This window comes from Podarcis raffonei, chromosome 3 (assembly GCF_027172205.1).
Source record: "Podarcis raffonei isolate rPodRaf1 chromosome 3, rPodRaf1.pri, whole genome shotgun sequence".
Classification (NCBI taxonomy): domain Eukaryota; kingdom Metazoa; phylum Chordata; class Lepidosauria; order Squamata; family Lacertidae; genus Podarcis; species Podarcis raffonei.
In genome coordinates this window covers 2,214,534-2,233,829 of record NC_070604.1, presented here as the reverse complement: position 1 = coordinate 2,233,829, position 19,296 = coordinate 2,214,534, and the positions used below count along the sequence as shown (strand labels likewise).

Genomic DNA, 19,296 nt, shown 5'->3' with positions numbered 1-19,296 from the left:
ATGAAAATGTTTTACAGCTGGTTTTAATCAGCTTCCTTTGTTTAACATTAGAAACTAACCTCCAGAAGACATATACAATCTGCACATCCTACAGGTAATAACATCCAGATGGGATGCTCTTATTGAACATCATGCTCAATATCATAAAGAATATACTGTGAAACAAGCACTTTGGCCTAGACCTTGAAGCTGACTTACTCCTGGTAATGCTGCAGCTCTTTTCTTCACATACACAGAAAATATGCTGAACTCCTCACATGCAGAGCAAAGAGGCATTTGACTCACACCACGTCCAAGCAGTTTTCTGCAGTGGCACCTTTTAACTTTCCAATGATGTCCTTATTTCTCTAGTGAAACTTTTGCCAATATTTGCGTGTGTCCCTTACCCACAAGCCAAAGTGCTGTGGATGTACATTGCAGCATGTTATCTTGCTCCTTTTCTGGATCCATTCCCAGCTCCTGATGGTGGATTATCTTCATCTGAAGAATGATAGGAGAAATGGCATTGCTAGGCACCTCACCAGTTTCTGACACTCTGGGCAACTCAGTTCTTCTGCCTCGCAGGGCTCAGGCGATCCAGGTGTCTACCATTGCCAATTGTTCTATGGGAACTGTCCTGTGGGATTCCTCAGAGCTCCACCTTTCACCTTGCATTATTTAAAACCTATTAAACTGAAATGGAGGAGAGGCCGTTGCCTTCCTCATGTTGGAGAAGGAAGATCTGAAGCAGGGAGCCTCCTCCTCACATATATAGGTTCCTGGTGCGGTTTAGAAGCCTGGTCACAAATGATTATATATCACACAGGGAGCTACACATGGAGACCAGGCTTCTTACTTTAATCTGATCTGTCCCTCTCAAATGTATGAACTGCAGGGGGACTGGGGGACAGAGATGCAGCAGAGACCTGCAAGCACTGCCCCCCCCCAACCACAGCTGCATGGGGATGAATCAATGCTCAAGTAGGAGTCTATGTTTCTTCACTCTGATACCCCAGATGCAATGGTCCCAGCTATGCGGCAGTGCCTAGAAATTATGACAGGCTGGATAACTACTAACTTAAGTCCATTTATTTCAGTGAGTCCATTCTGTTTACAACTTAGTCAGATATTACATAGAACTAGGGAGGGGGGGAGACCAACACTTGAGGATAGATTAATAAAAGCAGGCAATAAGGAATGTAAACAAAGTTTATTTGTAGCTTGGAAATGGGGAGATTCTGATTATGAGTTTTTATTACACTGGTCATCGGGAGGAGGGTGGGGGCTGCTGGGAATAAGAATTTAGCAGAAAATCTCAGAAACTTTTAAAAGTTTGAGCCATCAAAGATTGAGAATGGAAGGGACAAAGAAAAGATGATGGAGATCTTTTGAAGCTTTTAAAATGGGGTTTTACCTCATGTACATATTTTAGCAGATACATTACATTAATTAGATATAATGTACCTTGTCATGAGTTTCATGATGGAAGAAAGGTCAAATATACCAGTAATTGTGCTAAAATATTCTTTTAATGAACAACTTCTGACTACAATCTGTGTCCAGGGCAGCTGTCTACCAGCTCCATCTGGTATGTAGGCTGAGACCCTAACTGCCTGCGGACTGTCTTGCCAGAGTGGTGCATGCTCTAGTTATCTCCTGCTTGGACTACTGCAATGCGCTCTACGTGGGGCTACATTTGAAGGTGACCCGGAAACTACAACTAATCCAGAACGCGGCAGCTAGACTGGTGACTGGAAGTGGCCGCCGAGACCATATAACACTGGTCTAGAAAGACCTACATTGGCTCCCAGTACGTTTCCGAGCACAATTCAAAGTGTTGGTGCTGACCTTTAAAGCCCTAAACGGCCTCGGTCCAGTATATCTGAAGGAGTGTCTCCACCCTCCTTGTTCAGCCCAGACACTGAGGTCCAGCTCCAAGGGCCTTCTGGTCGCTCCCTCGCTGCGAGAAGTCAAGTTACAGGGAACCAGGCAGAGGGCCTTCTCGGTAGTGGCACCCACCCTGTGGAACACCCTCCCAGCAGATGTCAAAGAGAACAACAACTACCAGACTTTTAGAAGACATCTGAAAGCAGCCCTGTTTAGGGAAGCTTTTAATGTTTGGTGTATTACAGTATTTTAATATTTTTTGGAAGCCGCCCAGAGTGGCTGGGGAAGCCCAGCCAGATGGGTGGGGTATATTATTATTATTATTATTATTATTATTATTATTATTATTATTATTATTACAATTTCTCTGGGTTCCTTTGCTGCACATGCAGTAACTAAGCACAAGGGACACACAGTTTCCTCTTGTGGCACCACCAAGGTTATGGAACTCGCTCTCATGGAAGGCCCACTTGGCTCCATCTCTGCTCACTTTCTAGTGAGCTATAAACACACAACTCTTTCAGGGGGAACTGGGGGTTATTGTGCTATATTTCTCAAGTTTTTTAAAAATAAAATTGGTAGGTTTATATTGAAGAGTTAAAAGCTTGGCAGCTTGATCTGGCTAGTCCCAACCCCCCAACCTGTTATGCCTCATTCACATGTCACTAGTATTGCTCCGAAAGGTAAGTAAATAAAAAAAATACAGAGCTCCCATCGGAAAAGGGGAAAAAAGTTTCTTTATTTACAGTTTCTTATTAATTAACAAGGAGGGCTTTGGATTCTGAGCCTTCATGGTGGAAGCTTGCTTTATGGCTGCATTGTGCAGGGAAAGGAACGAGAAGAGAGAACAATAGGAAGGGGCAGAACTTGATGGGAAACTGCAAAGTGCTTTTTCCCTATCTGCCCTGTGCTTACTGAATAAAGTTGTTTATATCCAACAGGACTAAGAGTGTTAAATTATGACTGATTTTATTTTTAGCTGTCCATGTTTATAATTCGTAGATGTAATTATTACAATGTGAATTTTCATTTTATTGGCTGCTCTGAGTATTTCCCTGGCTCAGAAAAGTTGGATAAAAATATTTTGCTTGTGTTAGCATTCTAGTAGTAGTGGTACAACAAAGAGAGGAAAGAAGGAAGATGTTTCACTCTAGCAATGAACCACGCTAAGCTATTTTATACTAAATCTGTGAGAGCACTGACTGAATGTATAATTTATTTATTTTTTAAATACTGAAAGGAATAAAAATATCAAGGACAGAGGTCCTTCCAGGATATACCTCAGGGTATATTCTGCTCCCAAATATATGCTAGTTTAATTGTGTCCCTTTTAATTTCCTCAGCTGATTTGGCTAAATTGTCAAGTAATTGTCCTACTGAAAGAAGAAAGAGGGATAATATTTCAAATAACTTTGTTAATCTCCTTAGTCTCTTAAGAGAGAACCCTTTTCAGTATCAAATTTTATTGCATTCTTAGAATTTACAAATTGATTGGCTGCTAAGTTTAGCCTAGTTGTCTTTTCCAGTTAGAAACCTTCACACAACAGAAGAAAGGCATCATATTTAACTTGACATGCAACAAATGAATGAAAGTTCGTTTTGCTGATGTGGTTTCCCCCCTTCCCCTTCATGCTCCAGGTGCAAGAGCCTGCTAAAATTGCTGCGCCAGGCAGTTATTTTAAAGCAATTTTTGGTTCAGTGTTTTATCAAGCCCAGGAGTAAAATATTCTGGTACTACTGCAGTTTCACAAATCTCCTTTTAAAGTTAGAGCTCTGAATAATTATAAATATAATTATAATAAAAGGGCCCAAAGTAACCATAAGACATTTCATAACATCAAGCGGAATGTTTTGGAGCAATCTAAATAGGTTTGACTTCTACATTGCGCTTCGTTGTGCTGTTGCTCTGCAGCTGGGATGGCCAGCGTGTCCCTGACCCTCGGCCAGGCAGGCTGGGCTGAAGGTCAGGCAGAGGCCCAGCAACCGGAGAGGCAGAAGTTAGCAAGCTCGGCTCCACAGCACGCAGAACGCAGAAGAGAGCGGGAAAGAGAGGCGAGAGAAAGCTGTGTTCATTTACTGCCTAATGGACTAATTCAAGGAAAAAGCTAATAATGGAAATGATATGTCTCTCACATGGGGCAGGGATCCGCATTGGACTTTAATTCCCTTTCAACTAGTACTGGGTGCCCTACCATTACCCAGAAGGAGGCACCCGCGCCTGCCTCCCAGGGAGTCATCCGGCAGGGGGGCTCGGGCAAGTTGCCTGCATGTGCCGCCCCTGGAGACCCCTGCACGGCTTTCCCACGGGATTTCCCACTCCAGGGCCTGCCAGGGTCGTCAGCAGCCTTGCCCAACACCAGTGGATTCCTTTCCACAGGCACAGCCAAATATTACTACATATAATACAGACTTTTATTTACTCAGTGTTATCAGAGGCAGATATTCAACCTTGGGGACAAAATAAAAGTATCGCTCTTAAGTGGCCCATAGTAATAGTATATCTGCTTCTCTCCCCACACCTTCAACACTCCATTATGGAACTTGGCTTCCTTATGCACCATTTTTATTTTTTTCCCTTTTGAGGAAATTCAGATGAATCTGTACCAGCAATACATAGGACTTAATTTTTTTTTACACTTATGAACATTATTTTTTTGAGAAATAATGGAGTTTTTCTTTCAGTGTAGGTGAGCAAATCAGTAAGCAATGTAATTATGGTGCACTTTTAAAGGGTGAGATGGAGCATTGTTTTGAGTACGCTATTACCTTAACCATGCCAGCAACTCATTAGCAAGAAACTCAGAAATAGTGAACACTAGGTGTCAGTGTAAGAAATGGAAAAATACCAAAAACCTGTTGTTTCCAATCAGGTGGATAAGCTAAAAAACCAGAACCAGCTGTGACCACATTTGCTTGTAACTGCATAATACTGTTAACAAGCCAATCTTCCTTAGAAAAACTGATTCCCAAACCATCAGGTTCACTTGAAATCAGATAAGTTGAGTATTAGAAGCTACAATGATTTCTCTCCATTAAATGCCGCTGAAGTGGTTGTTAAAAATACATCCAAGTATTAATTTAATCCATCAATACTTGTCAAGGTTGCATGCAGATGGCAGCGGATCCTACCATTATAGCACTAAACAGGAACTGAGGGGAAAACTACCTTGAGGGAGAACAGTGGCACAGTTGTCTCAGTACTCTAGCTGGTAATGTGGAATATGCTACCCTATCACCCCTGCTGACCTGGGTCCAAGTTTGGTACAGTGAACCTAACTTTGCCAAACTGTCCATCTGAAAAACTACCAGCCTTGAAGTGACATTAGCTATAGTGAGTGCAAGATCTCCATTTGGGCACAAGTAGGACGCGGGTGGCGCTGTGGGTTAAACCACAGAGCCTAGGACTTGCCGATCAGAAGGTCGGTGGTTCGAATCCCCGCAACGGGGTGAGCTCCCGTTGCTCGGTCCCTGCTCCTGCCAACCTAGCAGTTCGAAAGCACATCAAAGTGCAAGTAGGTACCGCTCCGGCGGGAAGGTAAACGGCATTTCTGTGCGCTGCTCTGGCTTGCCAGAATGTCATGCTGGCCACATGCTGCACACCAGCTCCCTCAGCCAATAAAGCGAGATGAGTCCTGCAACCCCAGAGTCGGTCACAACTGGATCTAATGGTCAGGGGTCCCTTTACCTTTACACACCAGGTGGAAGATTAGGGTACGTCCAAAAATGGTAGCACTGGATAGAGTTGCCCCTTCTGCATCTGTAGCACAACTTCTGCCATGTCCTAATGAAATCCCATGTGCGCTTCCCTGCTACACCCCCTTGGCTGCAGCTGGCACAGGCAGGGAAACAGCGGAGCAATGAGGCAAGGAACTGGACCAAGAAGGGAGGGGGACAACTTGGGATAGGGCTGACATTGTCAACAGCAACCCCACATTTCTTATAATGTGCAGCTCTTACAGGTTTAGGAACAGAAGACTACCTCTCCCTCCCTCCCACCCTCCCTCCCTAAGAGATGTTCTCCTGTTTTTTATATTTGGGACTGGGAAAGAAAAGCTAGATTACACTTCCATTATATCATAGAAAATAAGTTTAACCTATCCTGTAGTGGATTGTTGCAATAGGTAATAAGCATTATCCAAACAATTAGCAACTTTGGCTGAGAACCTATTAGTCATTTTGATGCCATCTAGAGATTTAAAGCCCCCCCCCCCAAAATATGTGCTTTACACAGTTTAGCCATAGTACAAATATAAACAACACAATGACTTAATTTTGACCTATAGGTATGAAATCATCTATTATTTCATTTATTTTGAATTAGTAAAGCACAGAATGAACTCAGGCTTGCTAGAGAGGTTAAAAGCAACAAAAAAGGCTTTTATGGGTATGTTCGTAGCAAAAGGAAGAACAAAGAAACAGTGGGGTCACTCAGAGGAGAAGATGGTGAAATGCAAACAGGGGACACAGAAAGGGCTGAATTCCTCAATGCCTTCTTTGCCTCAGTCTACTCCGATAAAGAAAACAATGCCTGACCTGAAGAATTTGGAGCAAATGATTCAGCAGAGGAAACACAGCCCAGAATAACTAAGGAGATAGTACAAGAATACTTGGCTAGTTTAGATGTATTCAAGTCTCCAGGGCCAGATGAACTGCATCCAAGAGTATTAAAAGAACTGGCAGATGTGATCTCAGAACCACTGGCAGTCATCTTTGAGAATTCCTGGAGAACAGGCGAAGTCCTGGCAGACTGGAGGAGGGCAAATGTTGTCCCTATTTTCAAAAAGGGGGAAAGAGAGGACCCAAATAATTACCGCCCAGTTAGTCTGACATTAATACCAGGGAAGATTATGGAGCAGATCATTAAGCAAACAGTCTGTGAGCACCTAGAAAGGAATGCTGTGATCACCAATAGTCAGCATGGATTTCTGAAAAATAAATCATGTCAGACTAACCTGATCTCGTTTTTTGACAGAATTACAAGCCTGGTAGATGAAGGGAATACCTTGATCTCAGCAAGGCATTTGACAAGGTGCCCCATGATATTCTTGTAAAGAAGCTGGTAAAATGTGGTCTTGACTATGCTACCACTCAGTGGATTTGTAACTGGCTGACTGACCGAACCCAAAGGGTGCTCATCAATGGTTCCTCTTCATCCTGGAGAAGAGTGACTAGTGGGGTGCCACAGGATTCTGTCTTGGGCCCGGTCTTATTCAACATCTTTATCAACGACTTGGATGATGGACTCAAGGGCATCCTGATCAAATTTGCAGATGACACCAAACTGGGAGGGGTGGCTAACACCCCAGAGGACAGGATCACACTTCAAAACGACCTTGACAGATTAGAGAACTGGGCCAAAACAAACAAGATGAATTTTAACAGGGAGAAATGTAAAGTATTGCACTTGGGCAAAAAAAATGAGAGGCACAAATACAAGATGGGTGACACCTGGCTTGAGAGCAGTACATGTGAAAAGGATCTAGGAGTCTTGGTGGACCACAAACTTGACATGAGCCAACAGTGTGACGCGGCAGCTAAAAAAGCCAATGCAATTCTGGGCTGCATCAATAGGAGTATCGCATCTAGATCAAGGGAAGTAATAGTGCCACTGTATTCTGCTCTGGTCAGACCTCACCTGGAGTACTGTGTCCAGTTCTGGGCACCACAGTTCAAGAAGGACACTGACCAACTGGAACGTGTCCACAGGAGGGCAACCAAAATGGTCAAAGGCCTGGAAACGATGCCTTATGAGGAACGGCTAAGGGAGCTGGGCACGTTTAGCCTGGAGAAGAGGAGGTTAAGGGGTGATATGATAGCCATGTTCAAATATATAAAAGGATGTCACATAGAGGAGGGAGAAAGGTTGTTTTCTGCTGCTCCAGAGAAGCGGACACGGAGCAATGGATCCAAACTACAAGAAAGAAGATTCCACCTAAACATTAGGAAGAACTTCCTGACAGTAAGAGCTGTTCAACAGTGGAATTTGCTGCCAAGGAGTGTGGTGGAGGCTTGACAACCATATGTCAGGAGTGCTCTGATGGTGTTTCCTGCTTGGCAGGGGGTTGGACTCGATGGCCCTTGTGGTCTCTTCCAACTCTATGATTCTATGATAAATACAACTTATAGCACAATCCAAGTGAAAATATAACCCTGAATGCTACAACCTCTTGACAAATGAAAATATTTATTTTTGTAAGGTTTCTGAACCTGCTGGGTTGATTCTGCCCCAAGACAGGTGCAGCATAGGTCTTCATCACTGCAGTTATATTGTTAAAGCTGTACGGTAGGAGCAGAATGAATACTCCAAGGGTTTTGCCCAGATGGTTTTTGTGACCTCCTTCATCCATTCATGTAAACACACCATATTTTCCGGTTTGCTGAGTTGTATATACACTCTACGACTTTGTACTAAGCCTGAATGTTTAGTTAGCCAGAAGATTGTTTCCATCCTGTGATTCATTAGATCCCTATGGGATCTCTACTTCCTTTATTTTATACAATCACAAATTATATTAGTTTGTCCTATTTTGATAACCCCTTTAATTAATGTCCTGCACAGGAAGCTTTATTACTTCTTCAAACAATCTCATAAAACAAGGACTTTTCCTGGTCCTGGGTTGGCAAGAACTGACAGCTGCAAATATCTTTCTTACAACAGTTGAGCAGGATTTCTCATGTTTTGCTTAATGCTAGTTAATTTCTGGTGATGAATTTAACACATTGAGCTCCTTTTCTAAAAAGATCTAGATGAAAAATAAAAGCCTAATAGATATTTAACAAGAACAGAAAAGCCACTCATATTTTAAAGTATTAAAAGATATCCTCTAAAGCTGAATCAGACAAAAATTGTATTTTTTTCCTAACTGTAAATGTCCCATTCTGGGAAGAGTAAGTTGGATTTCCCTCTGACCACCAGTAGGAGGCAGCGCAGCCTCTAGACTTCACTCCTCTGTTGGGGAGCCACCCCTTAACTCCCAGACTGAATTGCAAAGAGCAGGAAATGTCTCCAAACAAAAAACCCAGTATAGCAGATGCCAACATGGCTAACCCTGGGAACTTTCCAGAGAAAATATCTGGAAAATCGACATTTCATTTTGGTTTTTTTTTTAAATAATATTTATTACTTTTAAAAATTACAGAAAAGGAAAGAAAAAAAAGGAAAAAGACAAAAGAGAGGAAACAAAAGAGAGAGAAAGCAATACAGTACAATATATAAACAATACAAAACACAACCTAAACACATTAAACTAAACACATTAAACTAAACTAAACAAAACCCTAACCCACCCTAACCCTAAACAAAACAAGACAAAAGCCATTTAAAAACATACACCACACCTTTTCCATATCTATCTTTCATTCCCTTATTTCCTCGACCTCCTCTCACCTCCCTTTTTGTATTCCACTTCTATTAATTGTTTCAGCAAATCCTTTCCATCTTTCTCTATTTTCTATCACAATATAAATATCTTAACATATTTTTAACCTTATTTTTCATTAAAGATAAAATACTTATATATGCTTAACTCCTTATAACATTTCTGCTAAGGCCATAAAATTTCATTCCACCATTTTTCTATCACTCATTAATTTTACAATATTTCTATATATAAACTTTAAATTTTCCAATCTTCTTCCACCATCTCCTCTCCCTGGTTTCGGGTTCTGCCAGTCCTTTCCGTCAATTCCATATAGTCCATCAACCTGGCAATCTTATATCCGAGGCTCTTAACTCTTTTCCAGGTCCCTTCTGCAGGTCTTCTTCATATTCTTTAATGCTAACGAGCAGATCTCGGGAAGACTCCGACCCAACAATACTTTTATTCTTTCTGGACAGGTCAGCCAAATTTCCATAGTTAAAGCTAAGATCCATAAAGTGTTTCAGGACATGTTTCAAGATTCCTCCAAATCAAAAGGCCCCCAGAACTTCAATCTCCTCCAAACCCAAGTCCATGTCCCAGAAGTCAGTTAATCCCTGCATAGAGGGATCTTTCCAACTTTCCTTCTTCAGTCCAAACCGGGATCCGATCCTCAAAATCTGACTTTTTCTAGATTCAATCATAAAAGGCCTCAACCTATAGTCCTCAATTTGCTTCTGTAAAACTAAGGATCCCTCTTGTATTACTTTAGGTTCAACAACAACAGCTTTCTCCTTCTCTTCCACAATTTGTCCTGCCAAAGTGGATTCCTGTACCAAGTCCTGAATTATTTCTGTGTTGGTGCTCACTTTTTGTCTCAGATTAATCACTTTTTGTCCCAAGTTATCAATTTTAATAGTCATATCATCCGTCTTGTTGTGAAGCTGTTCCAGCGAATAGCTTATCTTACATAATACGGTCACTATGGCTTCTGTCAACATTCTTAAATGGTTCAAGGTCAATTCCCCGTTCTCACAATTTCTTATCTTGCAGCTGGAGAATCCCCAGTTCCACTCCTGTAACAATTTCAAAAGCTCCCTCTAGAGGGAAACAGTCTCCACTTGTATCAATCCTTTCAAACACAACTCAAGCAATAAAGATAGTTTCAATTTTCAGTTACTTTTCCTCCTTTTTAAACGCAGAAGAGGACAATGGAAACAGTATACTTCTCTTATTTAGTTAGCTGTCAAATACGTTCTGTTCACAGTCAATGAACTCTCCCAAAACGTCACTTTTTCTAGCAGCCCGTTTCCAGGTTCAGAGCGGTGGTAGTTTGATTTTTCGTTCTCTCCTGCAGGCTCGCTAGGTTCAAAATTTCCCCCTCTTCTCCTGCTTCCAAGGGGGGTTTGGTGTTTTTATCCGATTGAAATTTAATCCTTTACCAAAGATTTGCCATGACTTTAGCTTGTAACGTCTTTGCTTCAAACTATTTACAAAAGAGGAAGGCGGACTTCCTGTTTAGAACCTTCCCGTTTCGATACCAAATTAAGATATTAGAAGATCCAATTTTTCGTTCTACTCACGGGTAGTTGTTTAAAGTCCAATTGTCCATAGGAAAAAGTCAGCGCTCTCCGGCAACAGCAATGCGGCTTCACTCCGTGAAAAAAGCAGTCGATTCAAAGCACCGTGCCACTCACCCCACGTCGCTCCGGATCCCCAAAACAGGATTTCCCCACGAGTAGGGGAGGCGCAAAAGGTGCCAGCCGAATCCCAAGTTCACAAGCTTCTCCCGCCTGTGATTTCAGTGGGTCTCCGCCTTCGCCGTGGCGGTCAGACCCTGGTTTCCACGGAGCAAGTTCCTCCCGATTGGAGGAGCTCCGCCATTGCCGGAGGCGCCAACCTGGAAGTGATCGACATTTCATTTTGGTTGCTGCACATTTGGTTATTAACCAGAACTAGAAGGATTACCCAGAATGTGACTTTAGAGGTATGGTGGGAAAAGCTATTATTTATAGCAGTATCATAAAAATTAACACATCATTAAAAGTAACAAATAGATAAAGCTACTCTTGAGAATTTTGAGGCTTCTTGGAGGCCATTTCTTATTATTTGCAAGAGGTTTTGAGATGCATGTGGAACTATTAAGTGTTGCTTCAAGTAAGAGGTAGTGATGTATGGAAGTGAGAGCTGGACCATCAAGAAGGCTGATCGCCGAAGAATTGATGCTTTTGAATTATGGTGCTGGAGGAGACTCTTGAGAGTCCCATGAACTGCAAGAAGATCAAACCTCTCCATTCTGAAGGAAATCAGCCCTGAGTGCTCATTGGAAGGACAGATCCTGAAGCTGAGGCTCCAATACTCTGGCCACCTCATGAGAAGAGAAGGCTCCCTGGAAAAGACCCTGATGTTGGGAAAGATGGAGGGCACAAGGAGAAGGGGACGACAGAGGACGAGATGGTGGGACAGTGCTCTCAAAGCTACCAGCATGAGTCTGACCAAACTGCGGGAGGCAGTGGAAGACAGGAGGGCCTGGCGTGCTCTGGTCCACGGGGTCACGAAGAGTCGGTCATGACTAAACGACTAAACAGCAACAAAAAGTAAGAGGAACTTATTAGATATTCCTAAAGCAGGAACTGAAAAGAAATGCTTCTTAGTCTGATGTCTTTGAGGAACTATCTTCCTCTGACCTGCATTTTCAGAAGGGTACATGTGTATTCTCACTTCCCGAAGGCCAGTGTTGTTAATGTTAATTTCTCAGAGAACATATGTGACTACGCATGTGAGAGTTGAATGGGGTTTGCGTGCAGGAGGCACAGAGAGAGAGCCAATCTGAGTTTTGCATCTTTTGAATGTAGCAACTGGAGTTTTCCCCACTTTGACCTGTCTGTAACAGCATGGGCATAGCCAAGGGGGCAGCTGCCCCCCCAACAATAAAAATCAATGAAAACACTTAACTAACTGAGGTTCTGCCCACCTCCAACAAAAGCTTGTGCCCCCTAAGCAAAGTCCTGGCTAATTCTCATTATGTCTTCCTCGGTTTGACTCCTGCTGGTATTTGAATGAAATAGATAGACAACTGGCAGTGTTACATGCGCTTATAACATTTCTGCATTTGTGAGAAATCCATCTTTTAGTGTGGTGGAACCTACACTTTGGAACTGCCTGCCTCCTGCGCTCTTTTCAGAGTCTCTTTAGCAAAGCCTACTCAGATATTTAGAATGCTAATGTGTTTTTAGTTTATTGCTGTTTCTAAATTGTTTTAATGTATTAATTGCTGTTATTAATAATATTGTTTCATTCTTTTTGTAAACAGCTTTGAGGTTTTCTACAATCAAGAGGTTTATACATTTTATGAAATTAGTGAAATCAAATTTATTTTTAAAAAAACAAACAAAAAGAACAATCTTCTTACCAAATTAATTAGCTGAGTGTGGACAATGTCTTCCACCAATACTGCCGACTCGTGGAGAGGCCTGCGAGCATCTCCTAGTGAAAACCTGAAAGGCAATTATTTTGAAAGTTACTTAAGTGTTACGAAAAAGTTTTTTAAAAGGTATTAAATCACCGTGCTCTAAAAGAGTAGCAAAGAGGAGGTAAGGCACACAATACAAGTGGACTGCAAGATTATATCACATTACAAATTAAATATCACAACTAACAGGAGAGCTTAATGTGACCTTATTGCACAAATGAACTCCCAAGTACAAGTCGGGCCATTTTTTCATAGTCATAGACTGAACTGTAATTAAGTTTGGGCATTTATATCCCACTCTACTCTTCAACAGGTTCTCAGGGCAGGGTTACATACCGTATCTTTCGCCCTATAGGACGCACTTTTCCCCCTCCAAAAATGAAGGGGAAATGTGTGTGCATCCTATGGGGCGAATGCAGGCTTTCGCTGAAGCCTGGAGAGCGAGGGGGGTCGGTGCGCACCGACCCCTCTTGCTCTCCAGGCTTCAGGAAGCTATCCGCTAGCCGTGGGAGACCCAGCTCTCCCAGGGCTAGCGGAGAGCTTGCCTGCACCCAGAAGCTTGGGGCACGCTGAACTCCGCACGCCCCAAGCTTCGGGCTTAGCACAGCGCACCTGGGGGGGGGAATAAACAATTTTTCCTTTATTCCCCCCCCCAAAAAAAAACTAGGTGCGTCCTATGGGCCAGTGCGTCCTATGGGGTGAAAAATACGGTAATCAAAATACACAACCAAAAAAGCAGAAAAAATGACTTGGAGTCGAGGTAGAAGGTGCATCAAATTAAAAAGGTTTGGCCTGAGAAGATAAAAAGGCTGCAAACCACTTAGAAAAGCTCTGCTGCGAGTACAAAATGGTGGCAGAAAACTGTTTGCTTTCTGCCATCACGGTCAATAACAAACTCATCTGTGCTTGTTCAGACTTTCAGAGAGCTTCCAGCTGTCTGCCAACTTGCTTCATTGCCCTTAACTCAGATCTGTACCAAGGAGCGCAGCAGATTCCACTCTGTGGGAAAGGGCACTGAGGAGCTTCTGCGTCAACCACCCGAGTAATCTCTCTACTCCAGGGCCATGGCAACCACAAGCTCCCTGGGGCTCATGGGGATTTCATCAGCCACCAGAGGAAACTATTCTAACAGGCATCCTAATCCTTCAGAGAGGAAGGGCTGCCATTTGTCAACAGGAAACTGATCATGACAAACCATGAAATCACCCAGCCACCTTCCATTCTGCTGAGAAAACCAAGTGTGTCCTATTACATGCATTCTGCTAATGGGACAACTTTAGGGTTCTAGTGGTGGCCATCAAGACCTGAGTTACCCCAGAAAAGGTAAATGTGGCACAGATGTTGAGGACTTCCAGGAGAACAACTTGTCTTACAGGTCCTCAGCATTAAATCTGAGATAACTTAGATCTGTCTGGGGCAGGATACTGCTGGGAAGTAAGGTGGGTGGTTCACCAGCAGAATCTCAAAGTGTCCCAACACAAGATAGGGACGCTCAAAACTGGCACCAACTCAGAGAGGAGCCTGGGGAAAGAATCCCTATAGATCTGGACTATGGAACCTTTTTATTACTGCAATCCCTTGAGAGAAATCTTTCAGGAGCCACATAAACAAAATAAGTATTTATTAAGAAACATTAAATAAAAAATAAAAACCACTTTCCACATACTGAGCTATCTTTCATAACTGAATTAAATGAAAAATAACAACTAATGTCCTTACGTAAGGCAGAATTGCTGACAAAGTAAAGACTGATTCTGCATGCCTCATCATTTCCTGTAGGGCAGGGGTAGTCAATGGGGTACCCTACAGATATTGCAGGACTTCAATTCCCTTCATTCCTGACCAATGGCCATGCTGGCTGGAGCTGATGGGAGTTGGAGTCCCATCAGATATATAGGAAGGAGGGGGACTGGACTGGAGCAGAACACCAAAGCTGTAACATTTTTGCCAAGGAGAAAATTGTGGAATGAGGTCTGTGGGGAGTGGGCACCACCGGGGGAGGCCATAGTGGACAAGAGGTGTCTTGATTAGCAAGCCAACAGCAGCACATGGAGTTGGAAGCTGCTGGAATGGGGGAGGGAAGTGGCTATAGATGGGGGACAGGATGTGGATGGGGGTCGCACAGGAACTGGAAAGTGGGGAGTTCATTAAATTTAATCAGAGGTCCTTCCACTGGCGTCTTCCACATCAATGCTGTGTCCCCCCCTGCAGTGAAAATCTTCAAGTGTAGCCCTAGCCACCCACAAGGCGGCCCAGGCACACAACTCCAACAAGGTCCCAACATATAAATATGCGTTCAGAAAAAGAAGACGTGGTTTAATAAACTAACTGACTCGTCTAACACTCCACAGCTGAAACTGTTCTTTTCCTATTTTGAAAAGATGAACAGCCTAATCGCCCAATCTGCTTCTAATGGTCTGACCAGTAGTACTGATCAGTAGCAGATCCTCCAAGTGTCCCTATTTTCCAGGGACAGTCCCAGATTTACAGAAGCCATCCCGGTTTCTGATTTGACCCTGGAATGTTCTGCTTTTTCTTAGGGCGCCCCTATTTTCATGGGAGAAGGGTTGGAGGGAATGCAGTAGTACTACTGGACAGAACAAAGTCACAACATTGCTTTAAAATGTTGGCAATATAAAATGGAATAAGATCTGTCCTAAGAAGATTGAACTGACAGCAAGACATTCTCAGAAGCTCCCTCAAGGGAAAGTGTGTTAACACAGATAAACCCTGATTGGAGAATACCAGTTATTCCAGCTGAGCCTCACTGCCAGCAACAAACATCAGAGAAAAGAGCATTTCAGGACAGAGTCCCCATTAGGGAACTCAGTTTTAGTAGTTAAAATGGAATAAACAACCTCACTCCATTGTGATTGTTGTTAGCTACTTCCACACTCTCATCAAGGTAGTTTGTGGAGTTCTTGCTTTTCTGTTCTGTATACAAATGGATCTAAAAGCATTTCAGTTTTCTTATTTTTAATCATAATGTTTGTGTTACTGTCTTTTGCTTTTAAAAATGCTTCCAGATGGAATTATTGTAAATGGAAAGAAAGTACTTTGTATGCCTCTGTAATATAAAATATATTACCTTTTAATACCTTCTTTTGATCTGTCACATAAAAGTACCAATCCAAATGAAATACAGCAAATATGACAAAATAAAATGTTTTACCAAGTGTGTCAACAGAAAGTTATTGACACATTTGGTAAATATATGAATATGAACAATGCTTTTTTTTTCTTAAAAAAAATGCTTAGGGGTACCCTCATTTTCCTACTCATATGGAAATACTGCCCCTCAATGAGGCCAAACTTAGATTCACAAAATGTTTAGGGGTATGAGTACCCCTGCGTCCCCCCTGAAAAAAGCACTCTGTGTGTGTGTGGAGAGAGAGAGAGAAAATATTGCTGTGAAAGAAAAAAGAAAAAAGCGAAAGACAAAAAGCGAAAACATAATTTTATATTAGGAATTGGCAACTGGAACCCATTCTTCCAATGAAGCCCTTGATCTCAAGAGATCACATTATTATTAGGTACCTCAGCCATTTACTCCAAAGGTTTTGCCTATAAAATAATAATAATAATAATAATAATAATAATAATAATAATAATAATAATAGCATTATAGTATTCAGGATGGCACAAGACTATAATGCTATAAATAACACTTTTCTGATTATGTTTTCTGTGGTTCTGCCCAGGGACTTTATACATCTTCTCTCTCAGCTCTGTTTGTTTTTTAAAAAAATCTTCAGTACATGACGAAGCTGATTATTATTGGTCTTTCCTATTACTCCTTAAGATTTCTGAAATGCTTCCTCCTCATTCCTCCTGGTCACCTTCTCATCTCCTGAATATGAATTTGGATAAAACTGAACTTCACCTTCTCTCTTTCTCTCCCTGCCCCTACACAATTAAGTTTGCTTCTACTAGGTAATCCCTTTTTATCTATTCCTCTAGCCCATAGTATTTGTATTTAATTTAGTGAAATCTGTTTTTTATCATTAATTATCTAGGAAATTTGTACCAGTCTCTCTTTCAAAGCTACTCACACTAATTTGTTCACTCAGACTGACCACTCCTACTAGTCTTCTCTGCCTCTTCTATCAATTCTCCTTCCTCTGTCTTGAATTATTCAACTTGGATAATTAGTTTCTTTTGCTGTGATAATTTCACACCTCTTTTCTGTTTACTTTCTTCAGTCATATTTTATTTAAACTTTTTCTACGAACCTTCACATGTCTTTACTATCTTCTCCTCATATGAGAGATAAACCCAGAGCCACAGTGCAGCTCAAGGATGTATTGAGGCATTTCTTTCCTAAAATTTAATTTCTATCTCAGTTCTCAGAAAGTCTGTGTTGTCTCCATCTCCTCCACCACCACTCTTTGGGTAAATAAACCTACTATTAGGTAGTTTAAGTAGTTTTCCTGTAACCAAAGGTAACAACTTTATGATGAAATAACAGGCTTGCTTGCAGCGGAGGGGGAGGAATTCAGGTTTATTACACACAACTATAAGCTCAACTGGATAAAAGTTGTTATAAGAAGTCTTCTCTGCATTTAACACACTTGTTTTAACATGTCAATTTTTCAACACTGAAACATAAAGCACAATTAACATGGAAAAACTATTTCTCTTCAAGTCACTATATGAACTAGTAATGTATCCGTTGAATCTAACTTGATTAATTACCTTGCACATTGGGGGATGTAGCCAATGCTAGTCCGATTCAGAGTAGACTCACTGAAATTAATGGCCTTGGCTAACTTAGATCCATCATTTTCACTGGGTCTACTCTGAGAAGGCCCTAACCCACCCCCACCCACCCAGTTTTCTACCTCTTCATTGCACCCAGTATAAGTTCTTTGCTTGCATGCTGCAATCTTTGGTGGTATATAAATGAATGAATGAATGAATGAATGAATGAATCATCATCATATCTGATGTAGTTACTCTTCAGCCAAACTTGCTCCTGTAAAACAGAAGTAGTAATCTCGTATTGTCTACCATAGGATGCTTAAAACAGACTAGTGATGTATGGTGAAAATATGCACAGAATTGTCAAAAGGCACATCTCAGTTTTGTGCTTTGTGGTTAGTTTCTGTAATTGCCTTGTTCACATGCAAGTCAAAACTTGACTTCGCAGGAGCATGCGAAAGTGCTGGCTCCCAAGGAGCTTATTTCAGCTGCTCAACCCCTCCTAGGCGTTTTCGTTCAGTGTGGCTAACCATAGGAAAAACCTTGGATATAGTTCATGGTTAAGCAGGCAAGATGTTAACCACGATCCCAGGTTCAGACAACGTGCTAAGCCAAACCTTGGTTTAGCTGCCTGGCTGCAATGAACTGAAAAGACTGTACTTGAAAGTATCATTAAAACAAGTACTAATTAGTTCAGAAAAACGATAAAACGCTAGAAAGCTATTCAGTTGTTGTTGTTAGGTCGAGAAATCTACTCCATGTATTCCCAGCAATTCTAGCACACTGGAATCTGGTTCTGCTGCAGGTTTTCCTTCTGAGTCGATCTCAGTCAGCAGAAGCTTCTAGCAGGCCTCCCTTCTGGGTACTTGTTTCATTCTGATACGGACAAAACAAAGCCAATCTCTGCTTAGACCACTTCTCTACATTTGTCTGCAGACAACTTTATACCAGCTGCCCCCCATCACACTGAATGGTGTTCTGTACATAAACAGTAACATACTTGCTTTGTTTGATTTATACCAACCTAAAACAGGAGCAAGCAGTACCTCAGTCACCCCTAAAAATTGTTGCATTTCAATTTAAGCACTTTCAGTGTAAATTAACTGTATAAATCCACTGACTGACAAAAAACATATAACATAATTCAATCCAGTTGTGGGATGTAATATGTTCCATTTGGCACCGACAGCTTCAGTCTGGATCAAGAAAGAAACGAGACAATAGACTTTCTAGAGTATGCAAGCTGGATTGTGATCAATCATTTCTGTAAAATAAGGAATACGTTTGACTCAGTCTCAACAATACCATTCAGTGATAAAGAATTTAGCAAGCCCAGAAAAAACAAATGTTCAAATGTTTCTCTCAAGGGAATAGGATGAAAAAGAGATAAAGAAAAGAGGAAGTCAAAACGTAATCCCAGTGTATACATGGTAAGTGTTAACTAAATGTGGAAATCCTAAACTATTTTTTCAATCTAAATTAAAAATGCAAGAGTACTTTAATAGAAACATAAATGCTACAAAATGCAAGTCTTTAGCTATTTAGGCACCACTTTCAAACATTCTGTTCAAATTTCTGACAATAAATTAACTAATGTTTTAAAGCAGTAGAACTTTACAAAAGACACAGAGGAGATTGAGTTAAATGTTGCTTTCGAAGACCACATCCTTAATTGGATACTAAAGAACAAACCCCAGTTTCCAGCCATGTAAATGTTCAGTAGAAAACACAGGAAGATATGAACACTTCTGGAAGTGAATGATGTAAAATGTCTTTCATTTAGGCGCTATCATTCGGAAGATAAAATGTTCAGGAAGATTTCTACACATACTGAAGGCCACACACTAAGGCACTCACATAATTAAGTTTTGTTGTTTTGCTTAACTCTCTCTCTTATAC

General features: G+C 41.5%; 1 protein-coding gene across 7 annotated transcripts in view; it reads right to left on the bottom strand.

Annotated features, from left to right (window-relative positions):
* Window positions 1–19,296, bottom strand: part of SUPT3H (SPT3 homolog, SAGA and STAGA complex component) — a 326,581-nt gene that overhangs the window by 161,261 nt on the left and 146,024 nt on the right. For all 7 annotated transcript variants that reach the window (XR_008329326.1, XM_053380349.1, XM_053380347.1 and 4 more), the window contains one exon: window positions 12,637–12,721. Coding sequence is in view for 6 of the 7 variants with exons in the window: in XM_053380349.1 (XP_053236324.1) it covers window positions 12,637–12,721 (85 nt within the window). In the remaining variant the exon portion in view is untranslated. The remainder of the gene's footprint in view (window positions 1–12,636; window positions 12,722–19,296) is intronic.